This window comes from Excalfactoria chinensis, chromosome 9, assembly GCF_039878825.1.
Source record: "Excalfactoria chinensis isolate bCotChi1 chromosome 9, bCotChi1.hap2, whole genome shotgun sequence".
In the NCBI taxonomy this organism is placed as follows: Eukaryota; Metazoa; Chordata; class Aves; order Galliformes; family Phasianidae; genus Excalfactoria; species Excalfactoria chinensis.
The window spans coordinates 13,831,133-13,857,121 of record NC_092833.1 but is presented as its reverse complement, the minus strand read 5'-3'; the positions used below and the strand labels follow the sequence as shown (position 1 = coordinate 13,857,121).

General features: G+C 44.3%; 1 protein-coding gene across 6 annotated transcripts in view; it reads left to right on the top strand.

Moving 5' to 3' along the window:
- LOC140256334 (calcium-activated potassium channel subunit beta-2) overlaps positions 1-25,989 on the top strand; it is a 106,825-nt gene that overhangs the window by 56,543 nt on the left and 24,293 nt on the right. The window contains exon 1 of one of the 6 annotated variants that reach the window (XM_072344786.1): positions 12,513-13,379. The exons of 3 other annotated variants lie outside the window; for them this stretch is intronic. Coding sequence is in view for 2 of the 3 variants with exons in the window: in XM_072344784.1 (XP_072200885.1) it covers positions 14,805-14,854 (50 nt within the window). In the remaining variant the exon portion in view is untranslated. Of the gene's footprint in view, positions 1-12,512; positions 13,380-14,524; positions 14,855-25,989 lie in introns of those variants that run through there. 2 more of the 6 variants (XM_072344784.1, XM_072344782.1) reach the window with 2 other exon arrangements.

Here is a 25,989-nt window from a genome sequence, read left to right as displayed (position 1 = left end):
AACATATCTTTGGTCATTTGGCTTCTTTTGATGTAAGATACATGCTTTCAGGTGATGGGCTATACTAAACCTTCAGTATTAATGACTGAAGTTTCCACAAGTATTATACAGGCCTATGAAGGACAGCAAATAGATCAGAAAGCGTGTAACATTACCTGATATACTGCAGTTCTTTCTTAAACCAAGAAATAATTTGTGTCACCATAAAAGAATCACAAATTCACCCACTAAAAAGAGATACTACAGGACTCATTTTCAAAGCCTGCCACATTCATTCAGACAGTCAAAATAATTGTAGCTGTGAAGTCCATCTCAATTTGGAGCACAAGTCTTGCTTGGGATTTTCTATTGAAGCAAATTGTTTGTGGCTGCCTAACTGAGGAATCAATATATTCTTATCAGCATTCACTTCCATCTCATCCTTCTTCACATGTAGAATTGGACAGCACAAGAACAACCCTTCAAAAGTAATAACAATGGCCTATAGTCACCACACCCACCCGAGGATATGATTCAAACATGGAAGATTGAGATATCACCCCTTCTTCATGCCCAGTTCAACTCTTCTCAACTGGGTATGAACATCACCTCTGGGTGTACATTCACAGCCCCAGGTACCACCAGCAGCAGGACTAACAGCACCAACAGGAGCCTTGGGGCTGTCCTGGCATTTCTATAGCAGTGACTAAGATTTCCAGAAGAGTAGTGAAGCATCTGTATCTGATTAAAACTCTCTGAGTGGGACTCCTAACCTCTTGGGTCATTTTCAAACAGTTAGGCCAGAATTAGTCACAAAAGCATTTGTGTTTTTTTTTCCCCCCTTTCTTTTCCTTTCCCCTTTGCTTTCATGCTTCTTGTTACAGAAGGACAAAGCGATACAGTGCTATGACAAGCAGCCAGAGCTAAGCTGAAACACAGCTCCTGCTACGATCTCTCATTCAGCAGCTCATTTCCCTTTCTCATCCCAGTCTCAAGAGGCTTATTAACAACAACTAGGAAGACAGACCTTTTCCATCTGGCTTTGCAACGAGTAAATTCTCCCTAGAATGTATTTCTGAGATTTCTTCTGCAGTCATCTCCCCCCATGCCCCAATCCAAGATGAGTGGTATTTCCAGAAATAAAGTTAGCTCCGCTAACTGTGTTATGTACTCCATTTTTGACAAACCACCCTTCATTGCCTTAATGTTCTCATTATGGTTGATACACTGCATCACTGTTCATTTATTATCGCATTTTAACTCAAGTTCAGATTGTATATCACTGGTGGAGCTCCCTGGGATAAAGGGCAATGAATACTTTAATTGCCTGATAAATTATTAAGGACGCTCCTTTAATTGGGTAATGTGGTGTTTACATCTTTGAAGCAAATACTTATGGAATCTACATGGGTGCAGATTTGTACTAAGCACACAGCTACCAGCTTCCATCTCCCCTCGAGGATAACAGTTTTATCAAGCTATTAAAATAAACACCACGCAGGATAAATCGTAGCAGATGCCATGCAAGATCTGCAGCTGGAACAATGATACAAACCTCCAAAGTCAAAGGAGGTGCATTGACTTGCATCAGCCGAGGGACTGCGCATCTGTGGCCAATAGATTTCACTCAAAGTGAGGCAAAACAGCCAAGGACCTACATTTTGCATCTCTTTATCTAACCTAGTTCATTTGAACTGAAATGGGTCACAGTGTACCCACACAAGGAGATCAGCAGCAAACCCGACTTCAGAAGAGCACAGGGAAAATGCAGCTGGGGAAAGCAAGTGCACATTGTGTTAAACAGAGCCTGGCACAGCAGAAACCTGGGCTTTCAGCTGCTCTCGCAACCATTTCAGAAATAAAACATGCCCCTGGAAAGGCACAGCCACTTCCAGCCCATGGGGAAAAGATGGGAGCAGGAGGGAGAGGCAGTCCCCTGCCTGAGACCCAGCTGCTCCCATCTTTCCCTTCTCTGAGTATCTTTGCACTTAGAAACTGAGCTTCCTTGAAGTTCTGCCATATCCCTGCTTTCCTGAGCTGTGTGGATGTGAAGCTATTTGTCACATTCTTTCCAGCCATATGCTATGCTTCTTGCTTATTAAAAAAGAGAGAAGGGAGCAGACTGTCTAGGAAGGAGCTTTGTGTTGCTTAGAAATAGTCACGAAACAGACTTTCCAGGGGAAGTTAGCATTTCAAAGGTGTTGCATATCTATTTATTATCAGCTTTTGGTGACACACTGTGCCTGAGCTCAGACCCTGCATCCAGCAGAGAAGCAAAACACTATTAATGCCTCCTTTATGAGTGCCCGTTCTGTTCATTTCAGGGGCTTTTGACACAGCAAGGAGCAGGCAGGGCTGCATCCAGACGGGGCCAGCTGGGAAATGGGCTGCCTCATCACCAAGAAGACACAATAGGGAAGCCTTCCTGCAGTCCTCTTCGATAGCCCTCTTTGCCTGTTAAGAAGTCACCATATTTCACCACAGCAGGAATTCACCCCATGTCAAGTTATATGACCCTACTACTGCATAGCATTATCCAAAGTCTGCCCCTCAGCTTTGCACAGGGGTGAGAACATGATTAAGCCTTACAGATAGTAAAGCTCTCTGCCCTTTCAAGGGCTACAGGGAAAAGTGCAGTCACAAACCTCCTGCTTACTGCCTGAGAATCTCAATAACAAAGTCAAATTAAGTGAAATCCCAGCTGATTCCTTCTTACAAAAGCAGAGTTTGAAACAGTACATCCAGAAAAACATCTAATTCAATGCTCAGATCTTAAGAAAATCAATCCCTGTGAACATGCAGCCAAATGAAAACAAGTGTAGATGGAGAAATTCCTCAGGTTAATGCTTCCAAACAGATCAATGCACAAACTCCCATGGATTGGGAGCTTCTGATCTGCTCTATGGTGCTATTGCTCTCACCTCAAGTTCAGCTTTACCACCATTCCCTGTGTCAGTTCTTTACTATGTAAAATTAAGAAAAGCACAACAAGTGTGCCTCTGGCTGCCCCACTGATCATTACAGAAGGTCCCTCACAACAAAGTGCAGTAGTCTGTGTGGCACTGCATGGATACACAGCTGTAAAGTGCCAGCACTGGGATCAGATTGTCTCTTGGGGTCATCCCTGCACATGGAACACATGTACACAGACCAATTTATTCCAGTATGCCCAAGGTACATTGTAAACCACAGCCATCTGTCATTTATCATAACAGAGGGAACACCTACAAACAGGAGCTCCAGAACAAACTGCTGTGCAGGACAGACACACAGCCAGTGCTGAGAAGTGATGGTGCACGTTTGGCTATTTGCTGTCCATTCATAAGTCTGCAAGTACAGAACATGCCAAATGGAAATCCAGCTAGGATGGAAGAGATGCCACAGCATCTCCCACACCCATCACAGTCCTGCTGATGTCTTCCTCACTGAGATGCAACCTCATAGCCTCATACAGCTGTAAAGAGGCATAAAAGACAAGAAAGGGAGTGCATAAAAGCAGTGCTAAGTCATAACTGCTCTTGAATGCTACAGCTAACAACAGCACAGGCTAAAATATAACATAGTTTAATTTTTAACACTATATAAACTACTACAAACAGACAGTGGGAAATATCTTCCTATTTTCTTCCCCTTACCTCAGGTGTTTCTTATCTGCCTGTGCTGGGGTCACCATCTATCACAGCCCATCCCATGTGCCAGAAGACAGGCATGCTGCATCTGATTACACTGCTTTATCTCCACCTGGGCTTTAGGAGCCATTCCCACTTTGATTATGCTAATCTGATAACATTATTTCTGAGCAAGATGCCACAGCAGAGGGCCTTACAAGCTGCTTAGTGGAGGCCAAATCAAATGCAATTGGATATGCTGCTTCTGTCTTTCAGGTGCAAATTTCAAAGGGTGTAAGTGCACACTGCCTTTCCAAAAGGGGGAAAGGCAAATTTGAACCTACAGAAAAAAATTAAAAGAGATAACGCATACACCAGGGGAGATGATAAACATCCCATGTTGTGCAAAGTGAGTATGGGAGCAGGGAGGAAGGCACACCAACACAGCCCTTTAATATACACCCAGAAATGTTCTCTTGCACACAGCTAAATGGCTCCAGATGCTGCAGTTGAGCAGCTTGCAGTGTCAGCAATAAAAGCAAGAACAATGAGGGAATCATCCTTTGATATCTATATTGCAACCAGAAGCATCAGTGTACTCAGGCTCTACTTCTTTTGCATCAGAGCTGCTGAGTCAGGAAGGGCAGTGTGGTGCGCATTCAAGCACAACACTCTGTCCCCAAAGCTCAGCAAGGTTCCCTGGTGCAAACTCTTCCAGCAGCAGCTATGCTCGCTTTAGGAGACCAATATTTCTACTTGTTAAGGATCTAGTATCTCTTTTGGATATTGACAAATATTGACAGTTCCAGTCTGATGGCCAGGGAAGACCTGAGAGAAAGAAATCAGTTGAAACTGATCTGAAAAGGACAATTTTCATGTAAACAATGAAATTAGCACTTTATTTCAAGTCATTAAAATATTAAAATCTAGCTTTTTAAAACTTAGGCACATTTTTGAACCATTTCAGAGCTGTCCAACAATTTAATTTTAAAAGTACTGAAACAGCATTTCATTCTCTTCAAAACAAAGGAAGGGGGTGACAGCTTCAGAAGCCTTCTTCCCTTTTCCAGCCAGAGCAATTCACAGATCCATTTGCTCATAGACCAAGTGGGTAATTTTGTAGCAAATAATCCTTGATTGGTCAGTTTACCTTTGGCTGCAATTATTTGTTTTCATCCAAATGCATATTCCAAGGGAAAGACATTCTCTGGCTCTTAAGAGCAAATGCAAACAGGGAATGTTGGCAGTATTGGTGGTAGGTGGACAATTGGACTAGATGATCTTAGAGGTCTTTTTCAACCTGAGTGATTCTATGATTCAGCTCTTCCTACAGAGCAGCAGGACCCACCAGCCTGCAGTTCCAACCACACCACACAAACAATTGGGTTACATGAGCTATGGAGGCAATTCAATCAGACCACAGAGCTGAGACCCAAGCTTGAGCTTCCCTATGGATGCTGCTTGTTCTGCTACCTTTAAGTTATTCAACTCAAGTAGAAGAGGCTTAGGTTGCCACAAATGAATTCAGCAGTGAAGTGGTTCAGCAACATCACCATCATCCCCATGATGTGCACTGTGCTTGAACAACCTGTTACCTGTCCTCCCCCTTCCCGTGCTACTGCACAAAAACACAGACATAGAATTGTCAACAACAACAAAACTGTCATCTGCTCTGCCTGGAGGGAAATCTGGTATAAATTATCCTTTTCCTTAATTACTTGATCCTACCTAATCCTCCAGTGGGCAATGCTGACCTTGATAGTCCAAATCTAGGTGTCTTAGCCTGCAGAGCCTCTCTGTGCTGTTCCCAAGCATTTGCAGAGCATTTCCAGCCCCAGGGGGCTCTGTTTCCTCTATGCTGTGGCTCAGCAGCAAACCCCAAACCTCCTGGAACCAGGGATCTGTCACACTGCCCAAAGGTGCTCGAGTGCTCCAAAAGGGATGAAAAATAGTGGAGATATTCCCCAGCCTGCAAGGCCAGAGAGGTTTACAGCTTCCTGGATGTAGAATTTCAGAGGCTTAGGGCTGCTGGACTTCCCCAGCCAAACCAATGCCTGTGGAGCATAAAGCCATGGCAAAAAGAGGCAGCACTGTGGATATGCCCAAGCAAGTTCAAGGGATATCAGAACTATGACACATATAAATTGATTTCTCACTCGAAGCTCAATGGCTACTTATCTCCAATAGCAAAATTAACATTCAATTAGATGTGCTAAATAATTCATGGCAATACATTTGATGTGGTAGTGAATCCCAGCAGTGAATCATCAGCATTTTGCATTATTGTGCTGGCAGAAACCAGGATTATTTCTTAAAAGACAACATCTCTCATTTTCACCATCCACACCCAGATTCTTCTGGGGCTTGAAGCTTCCTCATTTCATATCGCCAAGGGCTAAATTTGAAGGGATAAAAGGAACAGCTTCTATTGAAATTCTTTATTTTGGAGCAATTTAACCATACACAGCAGTTTGATTTGCTGGTATTTTTTTTTCCCCCAGCATTGAAAGGCATTTGGAGCTCTGCAAATCTTTTGTAATGAAGCAATGCAGAACCACTGTTTAGTCATGCAAATGAAATGAGAGTTAACTGAAAAGCATTCTGGGGAGCATAAACTCTTTTGCCAAAATTCAAAGCAAAAATTTCTATTGTCAATCAAAATGCATAAGCGTTTCCAAATTGGCTTTTGTGCATGTGCATTGTTGGGAAAAGGACAAGCAAGACAGAGCAAACATTTCCTGCAGTCTCCAAGATAACCAGTGCACTAAGTTGTTCAGAGGGAGGCAAATGGTTTTTCTACAGAACTTCTGAAAATACACGTAATTATTACTATGGGTTGAGAAGAAAATAGCTTTCCATCCACCATAAAAGCACCCCCAACCTCCACTAATCCATCCACTGTCATACACAAGATCAGAATACAAGTGGACTCTCAAAGAGCATTGCTTTGGTAGGCAAACCACAGCATTCACCATCTTGCTTTTTCTCCTAACAGTCTGGGGAAGCAAAGGGGCCCTGGTGTCTGCACAAAGGACACTTCCATGCATGGTTGTCCACACCACGCTGCCCCCTTTGAGCTGAAGCATTTTGCAGTGTTCAGGGGGCTGTAGATAAAACTGAGCTCTCTCTAACCCTGCTCTCAGGGATTTCTTGATATTCCTATATTGCTGAAGGATCAAAGATGAATAGCCATTTTAGCCTGTGCTTCCACAACAGCTTTCACAACATTAGATATAACGACCAGGTATTCAGCTGGAATGAACTGCTTCAGCTTTATTCTCTTCATTTGCAGTAAAAGCCAGTTCACATTATCCAAGGACTTCTCCAAAGCCAGCTTTAGATCTGGTTGATACAGAGCTCTAGCTCAGCTGTACAACATTGATTCTGTGTTCAGTTTCTTTCTTTCAGATCTTCACAAATGCTAACCAACTCATTGAGAGGTTTCGGTTCAGGAATTAGGAAAAACTTCTCCAAAAGAGTGGTAATGCACTGCCACAGGCTGCCCAGAGAGTGGTGGAGTCACCATCCCTGGAGGGGCTCCAAAACTGTGGAGATGTGGCACTGAGGGATGCAGTCAATGGGTGGTAGGTGAACAGCTGGACTAGATGATCTGAGAGGTCTCTTTCAACTTTAATGATTCTATGATTATATTTTTCTCTGCTACAGACACCAGAGTTTGGTGGCACGTAAGATCAGCAGCAGAGAGTTTAAAGGAATTTAAAAGCAAACAAACCTCCCACCACCTGTCAGAAGGCTCACACAGCAAACTTGGATCCTACACATAACATGGCACTCCTGGCACCAGGAAAAGGCTTTTTACCAAACTCCTCACTTGTCTCAGAGTGCAAGATACACAACCTACATTAGGTAGTGGCAGCTTCAGACCTAGGTCTGAAAACAAGGTCATTGTCATCTTGATAGCACACACGGGCTCACAGCTGTGGACTCAGCCCTAGGCTGTAGGTGCCTCAGTGAGAGGGACCATAATGTTCAAGAGATACACAGCTGGCTGGCAGCTCAGCATCCCTGGTGATGAATGAGCCTGCTGTATGAAGCTATCTGCAAGAAATACAAAGTATGGTTTCTCTTTTAGACCTCAGTGAGGTTCCAGGCAACACCTAGCTGTGAAGGCCAAAAGAAAGCCAATTCAAACGTTTTTTTGAAGAAGAAAGGGAAAACAGGTGCTTTAAGAACAAAGCATGAATTCTACCTATGCTTCTATGACAAGGCAGCCAGTTGAAGTGCAGCATGTCCATCACATCCTACGTGGAGAGCTGGCAGCATCTATCATAAGAGTCTGAACAGCGGAGGCTGAGTCTCCCACAGAGGCAACCTCTTATGTTCTAAGTAAGTTGATAAATTAGTAGCAGAGGGATTAGCAAGACAGGGAAGGCTGGAGAACACTCAAACGTGGTGCCAGAACCCACAAGCCACTGAATAGCTCTGCTGTTGTGTGCACTAAAAGGCTGCTTCTGCCATTAGACTGAGAGTGACAGCACTGACAAGATTTATCAGAGAACATTTACTCCAGACTCAATGAAAAATTGCCTCAGTAGAAGTGCTGCCAGCTCTGCTGACGTCTATTATCTTTATTAGAAAGGCCTCTCTGATAACCAAATTCATTAAGACCTCTAAGCAAATCATTTCATATAAACTTTTGCATATTAATTCAGCACAGACAGATGCAATGGGATCTTTGGTTAAAAAAATAAAAAATTATAAATCAGGGCTACATTCGTCAGCAGGTGTAGCAAAGAAAGGTTTCAAGCTTTCTACAGTCTATTTTAAAGTGCTATTTTGTGCTATTAACTCAAGCACCTGTGCTGCCACTTGGGTTTTTATTTAGTCCTCCTCAGTCCTAACAAGTTCAGTGCTGTATACAGAGGGTTATGTCATTGCCCCCAGGGTGCAGTAATTCCTATTTTTCGTTGTTTGTGTTTTAATTGACTGAAATTTCTACACACGTTCCAAGTTGGATACAGAAACAAAAGCAAGAAACTTCACTGATGGAAAGTCAGTGAAACAGGAGGGATGCACATCCCTCCCCAAAGCCATGAGACTGGTTCAGCCCCTGCAATACAGCATGAACTGCTGGTTCCACTGGGCTCCCACAGCAGCTTACTCTGCAGTCCAAGAAAACCTCCTAAACTGAGGCTGCACACAAGTCCAGTATTATCTTCTGGTGCACCAGGATGGAGCTGATTCTGGCAAGGTAGACCAGAGTCCCCATTACATGGCATAGGGTCAGAGAACAAGGGCACCATGCTGAACTATCCTCCAACCCTTAAAATCCCAAAGCAGCAGCTTTAAACAAAGGCTAAGGCACAATTTTCACTGTATTTCTGACAACTTGCTAGGAAAAAAAAAAAAAAAAAAAAAAGCAGAATTTCCCACAGTGGTCTCTGAAAGATTAGGCTCATTACTGTTAACACTGTGTTAGAAGTGGACATTAATTAATGCTGAATTGCAAAGGAATTCCAGTAGTACAACATATTTCACCCCCGCTGCTGCAGCAATGAACTCATTATGAATGAAGAAATTAAAGACATATATCAGAAAGGGAAGTTAATGATTTTCCACTTCTTTTATTTAGTGTGGGCAAAATACACTACTGGACTAGAACGAAAGAGGAGGAATGTATCCCAGATTCATTTACAGGATAAGATCACAGCCCAAAGCGCGTTATTTGCTGGGAATGCAGTGTTTATCAAGTAATTTCAAAGCTGCACATGGTGACCTTGAGCCAAGTACTTCACATCACTCAGAAGGTTTTCTATCTGCATGGAAGAGCAGCACTCGCCTCCTGGTCCCTAGGCAGGAGGGCTGAGAAGCCCACCAAGAGAAGAGGGAACAGCCAATGTAGGGAGAAAGTGGCCCAGAGGAAATGGCAGTGGTGAGGCCAGAACTCTTCAAGCAGATGAAGCACTGTATAGCTATTCAGTCCAAGAGGCACTTGTGCTACTAGCTGGGGGGGCAGGTTTGCATAACCACCTTAAACTGCAGTAAATCAGGGATGCTCCAAGGATACCTGGGAAGGCTCATCTCCATGGGCAGACCCAGTCCAAGGACACCAGATCTTTCCTTCAGTACCACCTGTTCCTATGACACCAACCACCCTGCAAATTAACCCAGTTGACACTCAGCAATGTGCAGCTGCAGTGAACCTTTCCGGCAGGTTCCCATCTCAGATATTTATTTCAGTAATTCTTCCTTTCATGTCTTCTCGGTTTTACTACTTCCATTACTCTTTTTGACTTGAACTGAATCATTTTCTTTCACATTATTTCCATCATTGCTCTGCCTGTACCCAGTATGTGTCAGAGACAGCAAAATTCCACAGAGCTCAGCTAAGCCTGTGTTGTCATGTAAATAACAGCAATATGTCCTCCTGTTCAAAGCAAATGAGGTGTATTAAGATAGCAATATATGATTTGGGGTGTTTTTTTTTTTTTTAATATAATTATACACTGAATTTAAAAAGAGATGTCACACAGGTAATCTTTATAGCCATGGTAGACAATCCATAAGAAAACAAAGGAAAATAATGTTAATATATAGCCCGAAGCAAGGAATAGGCTCTGCGTATTGCACATGAGATAGCTGTGATGTAAATGGAACAGTGACCTTGCTGCAGAAGTGTTCATTACTTAACACTGCAACAAGCAAATTAATGGATTTTGGAATAGAGCAAATAACAGTAATAATCATTTTACTCCTTGGCATTTGTTTGCTGACAGCTAGATTTAGTAGCAAATGTTTTGTAGTATTATTTATAAAAGGGGCTGCAAACAATTTCATGTGACCTTAAAGACATCACAGAACCATACGTACGGCAAAGAAATGTTACAGGATTAATCAAGGTTTGGTGAGTGCCTATAAGTCAAGCAGTGACATCTAGAAACAAAACTGGCTGCCAGAAGAGTGTGGGCTTTATGCTAGGACATGTATGGGTAAGGTACAACAATTAATGTGGTGATCCCACATTTGAAAATCTACACCAGTACCTCCAGCAGCACATTTACTGTTTAGCAGCTTATGGACATCATTCACCCTTTTCCCATTGAAGCCAATGGGTGAAAATGTCCTGCAAGAGTTACTGCTAACACTGTATGGGACTCTACCCAGTTAAACCTGCACAGAGCATAAAGGGACTTTAGTATAGCAGCCTGCAGTGGAACAAGTGTTCTACATGGAGTTTTTCCAACAAAGATTACAAATTGGCTTCTAAAACACCTCAATGTGGTTCAAGCAGTAAAGTCATTAGGCAAGTTGGTGCAATAAAAACCTCTTTGCAAATGGAAGCCCCCTGGCACATACACCTTCAAAATGCTACTGGAATTTTAAACCATGATAATTGCTTCATAATGTAAGCAATTTCCTGATGAGTGTGAACACCACAGAGCACACATCACCGCAGTCATACCTCCAGCACTGGCTTCAGCCTCCTCCCTGTGCACAGAACCCTTTGATTGCAGCACACAAACACAGGTCGTGGTGCAATTGATTGCATATGTCAAAGCAACTTCATTTAATGGCCAAAGTGCTCTGTAGCAACTTGTGCAAGGCTGTGTGAGAGAGAAGCCCTCTGCTACTGTGGCAGAGCAATGCTGAGCACAGAGAAATGCACAGGGAAGGGCAGGGATGCAGGTATCACTCGTGCATCTTCCTGTTATCACCTGTGAACAACCCACAGACCTCCAGCAGCATTACAGCTTGTCACCATCACCACCTGCTGAGAGCGCTGCAACCCTCTGTACTTTCATTTCCTCAGACTGATTATCACATTAAGAATTCCTGGTGCTGCAGAAACAGACTAAAAACAATAAGCCTGTATCTTCCCAATACAAATGAATCCAGTTTGTACTATGAGAGCTCATTGCATTGCAGTAACAAGGCTTTTATCTCAAAAGATCTAATTCATAAAAATTACTTGCTGAGGTTGTGCAGAACGGAGCCACAGTTCCCATGCTGGTGCCTTCCACCAGAGCATTCCCTGCTGATACCATCCCGTTTCTCCTCTCTCCCACCAACAGACACCAGCACTGAGATGTGGCAGCATCACAGCTTCACTCTTTCCTTTAAGCTCCGCAAAGAAAGCAAAAAGATGGAAATGAGATTGAGGAGAGGCTTCCCCCCGTGTTTTGCTTTGGGCTAGGTGACAAACCAGAGACACAGTGAGATGCCCACCCTCCTGTGTCACTTCAGCCACATGGGAGCAGGGCAAATGGGCATCACACTCAGCCCAGGGGCTCCCCCACTCTGGGATTCAGCCCTTTATTACCATCACTTAAGACTATCTGCAAAAACTTCAATTAGCCAGAAAGAGGTCATGTTCCTGACATGGATTAATTGCATTGAAAATGAGCTTGATTGCCTGAACCCTCATTTATCAGCAGCTGCTCACTGCAGTCCAGATTACTCAGCAAACTGAGCTTTGAGCACTTGAGGCTGTGCTGGTAGGGACAGTGTGTTCACAGCCAAGATTTCAGACAAATCTGAGCATGGCTGGAACAGAGGACACGATTCTGGGGCACTTCTGCCCAGACAAGAGTCAGAAACATAGGAGATTTACCCTGTAAAAGGAGCCGGAGGCAGTTTGCTGGCACCCATTTAGGACTGTCTTTTTGCAGTCACCCCATCCTGAAAGAAAGATTTCCAGCAAGGACAGGGCAGCCCCTTCCCACCTGTGCCACAGCATGGAGAGGCTGCTTCCCACACATATCAGTGCAACTGCGCACACAAGGCACACAGTTCTTTATGAGGTATCTACATGGTATAGCTCCTCTTTCTGCTCTCACTGTATTTCATCTTTAAATTGGGAGAGATGTTTGTAACAAATCAGAGAGGAACAGCGAGTTTCCAAGGAGATCCGCTGATGAATCAGACTGACTGGTATAAGGTCTAGACGGGTTGGAGCTTCTTAATTCATGAGACCTCACGTAACAAACGTAGGGAAAAGATCCTATCTCGACTGCAGACCGTGCATTCCCTCTGTCAGGAAAAGCAGCTTTGATTCCTGCTGTAGGAGCAAACAGCAAGTGCATCGAGTGGGAGAGCAGTGCGAAGTGAGTGAGCTGCTCCAGCACACGCCTGGCTCAGAAGAGCAAACACCATCCAAAGGCAGAGTGGTCCGGATGGAGGTGACAGAGGGGAGGGCTAGAAAGCCCCCAGTGTCGCATAGGGAAGGAAACACAAGGTTGAGCAAGCACAGGAGTGAAAGCCACACAGCAGCTCCATCACAGCCCTGACATTTCTGAGAGAAAAGGTGGAACCACGAGAAGATATCAGGGCAGGAAAGGGGCTGCCCCACCACCAGACTCTGCTGCAAACTGGATTTTCTGCCCAATTCCTGCAGTTTTCTTCCAAGGAAGAAGTGAAAGCAAAGGCATCACCTGCAGTGAGCACCATGCCCTGGGGGCACATGAGGAGCCCAGGCAGAGCAGGTGGAAAGAGGAACACCTGTAAGTACAGGGGTACTGAGGAGCATCAGGAAGTAAAGCACTGGCAGAAGAAACGCTGCTTCTCAAGGCTGGGTTCATTCAGTCTGCTCACCTCCTTCCTTCTGATGGATTGATGCTGAGAAATCATTGAATGCTGGCTTTACCTCTGCTGAAATACAAAGTACTTCAAACAACCCAGGAACAGCAAGAGCAGGGAGAAGTAACTGGATACACACTGAGCTCCATGGAAGTCTCCTGCTCACCAGAGCTGGAAATTGCAGGAGCACACAGATGATGGGGAAAACCCTCCAACCACGTTGAGACCTGCATTTTAGGCACTGCTGCTGGCAAGGTAAAACTGGGCACAGCAGGGTGACTGCTGTGGGGCATGAGAGGTGGGGACCACACCGGGCAGGCTACTGGGCAGATCCACATGGGGGTGGTTAAAGCTTGAGTGAACTCAGGCTTGGTTGCTAAGTGAGGCTCCCAAAAGGATTTCCTGGTGCACTTTTGTCTGCCAGGCACACACCGGATGGGCTAGTCAAGGGACTGCAGGATGTTTATGTGCAAAGTAGTTCGAGAGCTGCTTCAAGATTCAAGTTGCACTTGTTCAGATAGGAAAGTTTCTGTTAGTAGCATTCGTGGTGTAGTTAAAGGTTTATGGCAACATTTTGGAATGCATGTTGTAACATTATTTCTAGAAATCACTGAGGGCCCTTCACATAGAAAGCAAAACATTCCTAAATGCAGTAAGGCTGAAGGCAGCACATGGGATAGTGGAGCAGCACCAGCAATGGTGACCATTGCTTTACCTTCAAGCTGGTCAGAGAACGGGGACTGAATGTGGACTGGAGACTGTGGGAGGCTCAAGGAGCAGCTGTCTCTGTGTGGAAATGCGGGTGTTGAGCAGGAGGCTGAAAAGCATCTCAGCTACAGCACTGGAGTTGGATTTGTTGCAAACAATACATATTGCAAACAATGTTAGATACACTAAGATAACATGTTAAAACTTAGAGTAAGGTACCACTGAGCTGTGGTGCTTAACTTGTTTGGTCCCTCAGTAATAAACTGGTGTTGGAATGAAAGAGACTGTTACACATACAGCTAAAATACAAACTGATGACTTCTTGCTCTGCACACCATTGCATGCACGCTTTTCCACGGCCTTCCTAAAATCAGAAATTCTCTGCACATTTACCCTCTGATACCAAGTACGAAACGGGGGCACTAGGGAATCCCACAAAGCAGCCCTACAGATTAGCTCCTAGCAGTAACAGTAATCCACTCAGTCCCTCCTCAACAAATCCTGCCTCCCCTAGAAGGGTGTCACTGCCTTTTAGAAATCCCCTTATTCACCGGCACTCCTGGGCAGGGAAGCCAGGCTACACTCCTCAGTGCTACTGCAATAGCTTCAGCCATTGATTTCTCTTCATCCAAAAAAAGTGCTTAGGTGGATCCCATGAGGTACCTCCTATGTCCCTGGAGTGGGATCATCATATCCACTTCTCAGCTGGCCTCCCAGTGGGCACTGTGGGAGTCCAGAGATGCAGCAGGCTGAGAGAGCTGGGCTTGGGATGGGGCCAGCCCAGTCCCTTCACATCATGGAAAGCAAATCCCAGCACCGGCACCACAGGGATGCGCAGGATCCTTCCCAACAACCTTCCCAGAATGACCCAGATTGCGTCAACAAGCTCCGGAGGGAGCTTGCAGCCACTGCTCTCCAGATGGGAGTGTAGGATTTGCAACATGGGGCCCCAGAGAGAAAAGCAGCACAACGATGGGAAAGGAAAGCAGAAGGCCTCAGCACCCTTCCCACCACCACAGCTGGTAAATGTCTCTTATTTCCATCTTTTTACTCTTTTCAGTGAGCCAGAGAAATCACCCTCTCTGTGCCTCTTTGCATGCCAAGAATCAGAGTACTGGATAGCACCGAGCCTCACAGGCTGCTACCAAAAGCCTGAAGCAGCTGAGCAGGCTGGAGAAGTGCATGTGTTCAGAGACTCAACATTTTTGTCCTTTGTATTAAAGATCATTTGGTGTATAATTTCTATCAACAACCAGATGATGCATGCTTGCCAGCAAAAGGGTGTTGGTAAAAAAGGAGCCTCCTGGGTTTTGCATGTCCATCCAGAGGTTGCAGATGTGAGTACTGATGTCTGTAATACTCTCTGGGGTAAGGCAGGAGCAGCACCCTATACAACAATGGGACAGGGGTCTATGATTCCCCAGAAGCTATCCATGGGGGCACACCAGGATTTCCCCACCCCAATTCAGTCTCCTTTTTGGATATAGAAGCTCTGCAGAGCCTCTTGAGTTCCTATCTTGTTTAAATGCAACAAGCATCCTCCCTTGCGCAGGGGCAAGCCATGAACCCTATTAACTGGGGCACACCAACCACTTTCATCAACATTGCCTCTTAATGGAGGGGAGGCAGCACAGCAGCAGCCACTCTATGGACCATTAACTCACTGCCAGTTGGCCTGACCCCAGACTTTAATGTGCATTTAAGCTAGAGGTCTACAGCAGAGAGATTACGGTGCAATAGCAGAAATGCAATTCTATAGGAATTATTTTAGTGCCAGTTGAACTCTGTGGCAGAACTCCCTCTGGCTCCCACACACACTTGTTTGTGTCTGCTCATAGGTAAATGCTGCTGGGTGTAGCATTTGGCTTCTTTCAGTAGGCATCTCACAAGAAATGAAGCAAGATGGAAAGCATGGAGTTAAAAACTAAGTTGTTATTTAGATAAAGCAATGCAGCCAGACTGTAACCCTGGTGCTTCAAGCACACACACTGATGTTCTGGGCTGGGTCCCAAACCAGCTGACTTTACCCAGCACTGTGCTCAAGCTTTGTGCCACTTCGTACTCAAATATCCCAGCCACACTGCAGGGGTGCAGGAGGAATCATGGCCAAGTTTCCATCCAGTTCCTGTCCATTGAGCTCCCCATTTGCTCAGCAGAGCCATGCCCATTGCTAGAAGAGGCCAGCTGCACTCCCAGCTGTAAGGTAGTCTTACTCACTGGTATGCAAGCAAAAGAGGTTTCCTGCTCTTGCAGAGATCTAAAATCACCTCTAATTAGGGCTCTGGAAGATCCCACTGTTCTCAGCAATTAGCTTCCTTACTGGGCTTGTTTGAATTGAACAGCAGCCCTCCCCACTGGAGATGTGGCAAGCTTTGAGAACTGTCTTATTTCCCCACCACTCTGCTTCTAATTCTCAGCTCTACTGCTGGTGTAGAAGTGCTGATAGGGAGAGAAAATGTCTTGTATGATGGAAGAATGAATAAAAGCCTCAAATAGAATGAACCCAGTCATGAGTATGTGGGTAGGGCATGGCTGGGTTTATTCTGCTTGAAACTGAAGTCTGTCTATGCAAGTGTTCAGCTTAATTAGTCCTGAGCAATGCTGTGTGGTGTTGACAAGCACTGGAAGTTTCAGCTGCAGGGAGAGGAACGGAGCATCTATCCCACTGCTGCTGACAGGTCTGCAGGCCCTTGCTATTTGCAGGCCAACAGAAGGAGACACAGGTTGCTCCTGGATAGAATTAGTTATCAGCAGAGGGGCTTAGTGTGGGAGGACCAGATTTTTTCTTTCTGGATCTCCAGCCTGTCTCTCCCACTGACGCCTAAGCCGCAGTGTCCCATAGCTCTGCCCTACCACATTGCTCCTGTATTACACCTACACCAGCTCCAAAGCATCAGGACCTTCCAGCCAGCCTGAAGGTTGAGGTACTAAAGCCATCTAATACCATTCATCCAGTTAGTACAGGAGTTCCACCACTTAAAGATAATCACATTTCTCCTGTGTTACTGATAAAACAGACTATTAATCATTAAGATATGGCCTGATGAGATATTAACAGCCCCATAAGTGAAATAACAAACACCAAAAGCTAAGTTAAGCGTTCTCAGATGCCCGCATTAATCATTCTATATCTATACAATAGCATTCACCAAAGCTCTCTATCACTGCCCAGACTTAAAGCCACAGGACACATCCGCTCTCAGCGCAGCTCTCCCTTTCTGCCCACAGGAATGTTGTTGCTTGCTTTCAGATATCAGCAGAAAAGCCAGAAGTCTGGAAATTTTGACTCATTTTGTTTCACTGAGCAGGAAAAACCTTGCTGATGTCAATTCTTCACAGTGATTACAGGATTGATACTTTAAAATACTTTTTTTTACCCCTTAAGCAATTTCTTCAAAGTACGCATCCACTCCTGATCTGACTAATGGGCTAAAACTGTACTCTTGATATTTTTGGAATTGATTGCAACCTCCTGATCCATGAAAATAAGCACTAAGCCCAGCAAACAAGCACACAGGTGCTGCTGATATGGCAATCACGCTCAGCTCTGAGCCGGCAGTTACAGCCCAGCACAGACCCAGCACTCCTCCATGCAGAACAGGTGCCAGCTCCCTCCCACTCAGGGATTAAGGATGTAACCAGACACCGGGGGGTCAGCTCTGTGTCACCATCAAGCCCTCAAGCCCCACGAGAAGCAATACAGCTTCACCCTATTTGCGTAAGCACACAGCTTGTGCAAGCTGCGCTCTGTGTGAGATGGTTTATGCAGACCCACACTCCAGGATTTGAAGGAGCCTTTAAAGTTGTTCATCCCTCAACTATATCAGTCTCCTTTGCATGCAAAAGATGTTTGGCAGCTCCTTTCTCAGAGAAAGACCACAAACCTGAAGGCTGATATTTCCATTCACAGCTCAGAAAACAGATTCAGCCTCCAAATAACCTGAGAACTTTTGACCTCCTCAATGAGCCAGTGAGAGAAAGAGGTTTATTTATTTCTCACAGATTTGTACCTCTCCAAAACAAGCAAAATTGGATCCCTTGGAGTTGCATTAAATAAGTTACTGCTATAGTTTGTCCCAGAACTCATCCAGCAGTGTCATTGCACCTGCTGTCTGGTACCACAGACACCTGCTCCAATTAGGAAGCTGATTAACACACGCACAACTTGTGTAAGTAGAGGAGGTAGCTTTCTAGTTTGAACCTTCCACTGAGACTACCTAGGTGGTGCTCAGGCTGAGCAAGTGACATCCTTAATGCCTTCTAGACAACCCTGGACACACAGCATTGGTGTAAGGAAGATCTGTTTGCTTGGGAAGGGAGGTACTGAGGAGAAGGGAAAGGCAAGCCCCACACCCCACCATGATCACAAGCAGCACACAGTAGTGCTCCCCACTGTAGGACCACAGCCAAGCTACTGCCACTTCAAAAACTGGCTGCAATCCAGCCCTCAAAATTGGTGTCAATGGCACATTGTTAGGTGTGCTGAGGTTACAGAAATACACACTATCATTCATTACTGCTGTCAGTTTTATAGGACAAGCATCAGTACAAGACAGTCAGCTTCAAGTACAACCAGGGACAAGACTCCAGGTATTTCACACCTTACTCAAGCTGGCTTTTTCCTCCACCCATTAATTAAAACCTATGGCTATGCTCTGCTCACTCTATGCCTCAGTAACTAGGCTCATGTCCCCTTCTACCAGACATACAGACCCCCCCACTCATCCTGTGCCACCGTGCAACTAAAGCAGTGCTTACCCATATTTCTGAGAGCCCACCTGCCATTTCTCCTGGTCAAGCTCTCACCACCCTCAAGCTGCACCCCCAGCACTGCCTCCAGCAGCTACAGGATCACTGCTGCTCTGCTTCATGATGCTGTGCTGCTCTCCCATCTGGTGCAGGCTCACTGCAGGCAGCACCAAGCAGTCTCCCTCAGGCAAGGTCTTTTTGCTAACAGTGGAAATTTCCAAATATTGACTCATTTTAGCCTAAATAATACCACTCTGTTTTTATTGCCTATAAAGCTGGCTTTGTTTCACCTTCTACAATACTTCTAAAGCAGCATCAAAGATAACTTATACATAATAATTGCAGAACCAGACTGCATTTAGTACATTCCAACAGCTGAACTGAGCCCCTGATCTGCTCCTGTCAAACACTAAGAGATATAAATCAATAGATGCCTTTCTGCACTCCACTTCCATAGCCACATTCCTACACAAAGAGGAAAGTTCATACAATGAGCTTCGCTGAGCTTTAAGGTAAACACACAAAAAGCAGTGCCTTAGCACAACAAAACACACTTTTCCACCCAAAAGGCTACAATAACAAAGGGCACAAAACACAAGAAAGTAACAAATAGGCAGAAAGAGACTAGTTCAATGCTTTTGACACTGTACCTTGGATGCACACTTCTTTCTCCACGTCAAACTGTTCCTCACTCCTTCAGCCAGTACATCCCAGAGCTGCCTTCTTCCAAACACCTTAGCAGAAAACTCCACAACCAGCCACCACTGCTCCTGGGTGAGCTATTTATCTGCTCCCAGTCTGAGCTTGATGGTGGGCACCTGGAGCCAGCATCCACCTGCAGTTCCAAGGCTGATTGCTCTCACTTGCCATGCTTTCAGTAAGTTCAGCAAGCTGTGCCTTAACTGTTCCTACCTGTTGAAATTAACATAGCAAAGATTAAAAGTTTGGTCTGACAGCTCCTAGCAATGTTGAGTTTCAGCATTAGGATATATAACATTAAAAATGGTATGATGACAAAACAGTCAACATCAGTGCAGTATCTTTCATTATGCTTTCAGTTTTTAAGATTTTTAGTCTGGCATTAATAGAAGAAAGTACATAAGGATAGGGACCTGTGTTATAGGAAGGTCTCTGGGCTGAGAAGTCTTGCCATGTGCTCAGCCCAGCTCTACAGTTAGGACAAAGGGATGTGATTTAGCAGTGGCTTGCAACAAATACAGCAGACGACTTCAAAACAAGGGTCCTTCCTACTCCAGCTTGGACTGAATGGCTTGTCAAGAATGTGTTGAATTCATCAACAATTATTCTTGCATTTACCATATTCCTTGACTGTCTCGTGTGTAAATATTGTTTTGTGCTAGTCAATGTCTGCCATATAACTTTTGACTCCAATATTGTACACCATGCCAAGAAGATTGTGATATGTATGCTATGTGCATACGTTTTCTCATATAAGCTGCCATTTTTCCAAATATCAACATGGGACCCTATATAAGTGCTTCCTGAATGTAGAAGAATGAGATTTAATATTGCTTCTCACTGGTCTAATGGGAGGTTTATTTGTTTTTGGAGTAAAATCGTTGCTTTTGCAATTTGTCAGCCAGACAAGGTAACATGCTTCCTATGGAGTGGATGGCAAGCATTGCTATAAAATCTCACTAGGTGAGCTGCAGTACTGCTTCCAGGTGTAGCTGCTGCATGATGTGCTCCCAGGTTTAGGATATTTGGCATCAGGATCCCCAGTTATGCTTCAAACTCTCTCTCAGTCCAAAGCCTATAAGCTGAGTTGATACAACCAGTGACCTCTGCTCATGAGGCTACAGTAGTTCAGTATTACCTCTAAATGGGATGCAATTCCATCTGGTGAGCCTGAGCTCAGAGCATGGGTACATTTATCTGTTGCTGCCAGCAGTGAGGCAATAGGGTACCTGAGATGAGCATCCACAGCACCCAACCCCGTGGGCCTTCATGCTCTGTTTGGTTTTGTATCCAGATAAAATTTCATCAATCTTTTTAAGGGAGAAGAAGATTGTAGGTACCATGAACTGCACGCTGGCAATTCTACATAACTTGATAGCAGCCTCATGGAAACATCACTGCTGTGGGATATGTTATTTTTCTTGGACCAATCAGAAAGATGAGGGTTAATCTTAGGAGATGTCAGTCACATATTCTCAGCCAAAAGCATGTAGAAATGGTTTATTTCAGATCCATCCAGCAACCGCAATACACAGAGTAGCTTTGGCTGCAAGGATTCAAGGCCTTTTCCTCAAAACCCTTCCTAAAATTTAACCTGAAAGCCTGAAATGATCATTTGACCTTTTATCCACAGATTATCTTTGTAAGTATTTCCAATAAAATAAGACTGATTTCTGAATTAGGACTTACTGAAGATTAGTGGCTTGGCATTCAAGCATCAGAGACTTTGAGTGAACTTTCCCATCCTCTCCCATAACAAGAAATTTGGTGCTATCACATGGTCCCAGGGCTAGTGGCCTGACAGGCCAAGAGGCAGAATATGGCAATGTTGGAAGGGCATCAGAGCATTCAAGGTCTGCTTGGTCAGGGACTGCAAGTGACTGTGGAAACAGGAAAACTCATTGGAGCAAAAGCTCCTGACTTACAAGTGCTCCAGCAACAGTGACACATGTTCTGGTTGCTTCCAAAGCAGCCAAAACGCTGAAGCCAAAAAGCAACACAAAATTACTTGCAATCTCCTCTCTGCGAGTGGTCTGTCTCTAAAGAGAACTTGATTTGTTTCCAGAGTGCCTTGAAAAGACCCTTCACCTAACTCTGACCTCAAATCCTTGTGCTCCAGACAGGGCAGAGAGACTTTTCCTTAGGACATCAACACTAGTTAATTGTCTTAAAGAGATTAGGTAAATCGCCTAAACAAGTATCGACCTAGATTTTGGATTAAGTGTGGGTGCTCAAATGACCTTGTTGATGAAATCAGTGTGATCTAACCTTGCAAATTGCAGAGGGAAGCCTTGGATCTAATTGTGACTCAGTAGGTACGATCACGGTGAGTAGTTGGACTGTTCTGTACCTGTTTCCTTACCTCTAACACCCTTGCAGTGTTCCTTGAGACTCAGTACAATAAAATATCAGGTCTGGGTCTTTATGGAACAGACAAAACACTGACAAAATCATCAGGGTGATTCACGACCTGCTGCTTCCTTTTACTAATGCTTATTGCTTTCTCCATCTTTGGGCTCTCTGGCTTATATCAGAGTCAGCACCCCAGCTCCTGCGTTAATCAACATAACATTGTATGGGGGTGGATTTAGCTTAGTGAATTTGGCAGGGAGCTCAGTGCAGGTGCTGGGCACACTGTGCACCTCAGGGTCCCCCACAGCTCTTCCCTGCCTGCTGCTATGGGGTGACATTCCTGCTGTGCAGCCAATAGCCAGAGTCACTTGTCCTGCTGGTACCTGCAGTTTTCTTTGCGTCTCGCTTAGGTTTCAGAAGTAATTAACTCTGGAAAGACAGATTTGGGTTTAGGCTGTTACAGACATTCCCAGCAAGGTTTGCATTGAGTGTGTTTGTCCTTGTGTTGTGGCCAGGAGTGAAGCCCAGAAATTGTATCTGCGATGAGTGCTCCACAAAAGGGAGGTCATTAAGTCAGAACCTTAATGCCTCTTTAGGGGATGTTCTTGTTGCTGTTCCACAACACCAGCAGATTTCCCTGCAAAATCTCTCGTGTCTATAGTGGAAACAACTTCAGATCCAGTAAAAATTCATGGACTGTTTTCAAAGGAAAAAAGAAAAAATGTTGGAGGCAAAGCCAGCGATGACTGGAGTGATTAAATCTACTTTCAAACCTCTTTGCTCAAATTCCAGTTTAATTTACTCATTTGCTAATTCCAATTTTCCAGTCTTGTTTTTACAAATGTAACTCGTGGAAACACGTTAAACTTCTGTAGCTAGCTGGAGATCTTAGGCTTCTAAAACTCTTGGCTCTGCTTCTCCCTGTGTGTAATATTGGATTTGCATTCTGCTCGGAAATGTATTAGATGCATTCCCTGTTCCCTCCCTGAACACTGTGCTCCACTTCACTCTCCCTGTTGTTTGTTATGGCAAAGTTATCCCAGTTCCGCTTCGTTGGAACAGGTTGCCCAGAAAGGTGTTCAAGAAGCATGGAGATGTGGCACTGAGGGAGGTGGTCAGTGGGACTGGTGGGGGTGTGTTTGTGGTTGGACTCGGTGACCTCAGTGATCTTTTATAGCCTTACTGATTCTATGATTCTTCCACTGAACTTCAAGTATACCTCATGGAGGAATATAGCTTTTCTCCAAGATTTCTTCAAATACTACTCAAATTTCTTCAAATGTTAATGAATTAATGTATTTTTAGAAATAATTTTATCACTATCTTACTTACATAGAAATAGCAACTAATTATGATGTGACAAAATATCAGGAATAGTGCAGTCTGTGCAGTCAGGGTTAGGGAACTGCGCTTTATATCCTCCTTATTTCTGATCCCAGCTGGGCTCGCAGGGACAGAGGGTCCATGAGGACCCCAGGCTGGGAGCGCATCTCCAGGTTGCTTTGTGTACTGCAGTGCTGGCTCCCTTCTCTCCACAGCCACCTCCTTTGCTCCCCTTGGGGCTGTATTTCTATATGCAGGCATACGGAGAAAAGCCTTTTTAATCCGGTGTCTTACAGACTCAAAGTAGGGATACTTTTCATTTTGAATAAAATATGAATATTAAGCTCTTTGGGCAGGGACTTTGTCTTCCAGTGTCTCTACAAAGCACTTAGAACACTGCCAGCATTACAAATGTAAATACTACAAATAATATAATACAGTTTGGAGCTTAGAGATCTGTTTCCTTGGAAAAAGGCCCACAAAGCCTCCCTGCATGCTGCAATAGGAAAGGCTCAAGTATGAAGAAATGCTTAAGGTCAAGAATTTCCTCTGATTTAAGTTTCCCAGTAACTCAAGAGAGTCTCCCTGGTTTGATCCCAGCAGTAAAACAGGAACGCTCTGCTCAGGAGACAAGAAGTTTAGTACAGAGACACTCATCTGAGAAGTGGGAGAGAGCTGTTTAATTCTGCCGAGCAACACTGTGCAATAATTCAAGACAGAAAGCCAGCGTGAGTTCCCTAACCAGCTGAATGCAAACAGGTAGAAAGGACTTCAGAAAAAAAAAACCTTGTAGAAAAGAATGTATTATTAAATGAAAAAGTAATTTAACTGAATAATCATGTTCTCATACCACATAGCAAATCTAATATCAACTCTGCAAATCTAATAGGATCTCTGCAAAAGCAGAGAAGTTCAATCTGAAGTGCGCTCTTCTGAGGCTGATGTCCATTAAATACAATAGAAATATTACTTCAGCTTCAATACAAGCCAGACCAGGCCTCCACTGCATTTGGATTGTCAGTGGCTGTTATTGTCTCCACAGAATATTCCACTCAGACTCACCACAGTGATTAAAGCTACTTCTAATTTCCACAACAATGTAAAGTCTCAGTTTGTGCTGCTCTTGAAAGCAGAACGCAGGAGGCACTGCTGTGCTTGCACCACAGCCTTTTCTTGCATTAAGCGAGACACAAATTGGCACAGAAAAATCACAAGTGGATGGGAGGCAACCATTACACTTTCCTAAATGAGGCATAATCAATAGACAGCCCCTTCCACTGTGGTAACAAATAGCTCATCCTCCAAGGGATCTTCCAGCCAACAGGAGATGTACTGCCCACCTCGCAACGATTATGCCATTGTATTACCAGCCGTTGTATTTCTCATTATGCTAATGGACAAATCATTGTGCTTCAGTTACTTCTTTTCTGTGTACATCAGCTGGAAATTATCACCTTCATTACCCATAGCTCCTAGAAGTGCTATGCCATAATCTGTGTAGAATTCAATCCACATGGAAAAGGCTGGCCATGCAACGGTCTTCCACACAAAGTGCCTGCTGTGAACCAAGCTATCTCAGTCTATCACTTTTTGCAGGCCCCAGCAACATCTCCCATTTGAGCATTCCATTAACTTTTTCACCCTTTATTTCTTAAAAAAGCCCAGAGGTAATCTTAATCCTCCTTATCTTGCAGCACTATTATCTTACTGTGTTTCTGCTGGCTTCACACAGAGATTTTGTGGAACTGTGTTTTCTTATTTAGCCCAAAATAGGCTTAGGGAAAGACAGTGCATACAGGTCTTTTTTGAGCAGCTAGAAATAAAAATGAAACACTTGTTTTGTGCCTAGTTTCAATTCAGTATCAGTTTAAAGGATGTAGGGTTGTTTGTTGATTTTTTTTTTCTCCTGTAGTTTAGGAGAAGGGAGAATTTACCATTTGAGATGGGAGATTGGTTCCTGTCAGATCATTCATTTTAGATCCCAAGGGATTAGCTGAGTCCCTTGGAGACACCCATGATGCTCCTTGTCTGCTGGGACTCATAATTAACAAGGCCTGTAATTATCCCAACCCTGTCAGCTCTGGAAAGAACTTCATCATAACACAGGTAGCTTCAGTTCCCTTTGTGCACTGAGGGAGTCTGTAAAGTAAAAAGGTATAAGACTGGCAACTGCCAAATAGAATTGTCCATGAAGAAATGGTACAAGGTCCACTTACTTTTTAGTGGGGTTGAAGTCATTTTATCAATCATACATTTGTAATGGATGGATATATTAATACATTCCATACAGAGGCTTTCAAGTTTGAAGCAAGCCTCTCAATCTGTTGCTTCAGAAAGCGCAGTCCAAAAGCTATTGATCTGTTTATAGAGATAAGCACCCAACAGATTTATCAGAATCAATGCAAACACTCAGAAAAAGACTCAATATAAATAATAATAAATAAGTAAAGACCTAGGAAATAGAAGTGTGTAATTTAAAACTAATTGAAATGCTGACCCAAAGAATAGGTGCTTATGTGCACTTCTGCAAATGGAGTACCAGGAAAGGGGAAGAGTGCTAAAAGTGGATAATTTGGGAGAAGAGCCAGCTCAGGTGACAGTGGGAAATGACTCGGGGCTGAGGTCTGACCAGCTCTAAAATCCGCCTCTAGGAGTCTAGAGGGGTGTGTGACATCCTACGGGTCATCCCTCAGCACCCTCACAGTTCAGTGCACATCCACCCTTACCTTCTGTTTCTCACACCCATCCACAAGAAGCTACCAGCAATTACCAGCAAAGACACAGCACCAAGTGGTGTCAACTAGGACACTTCTTTACATACCTTCCAGGAGGGAGAAGCAGAGGGAAGGTCACAGGCAGATGTTGTTCAGGTCCACAGAAATCCAGAGAGACTTCAGGACCTCTGCTAAAGGAATTCCATGCTGGGGGGATTGGAGCACCATTGAGCTTCACCCATGGTCCAAAGCACACTAAAGAGGGGGAGAGAGAGGGAAAGAAAGGGTAAAATTTTCAGAAATATTTTGATAAAGAACAA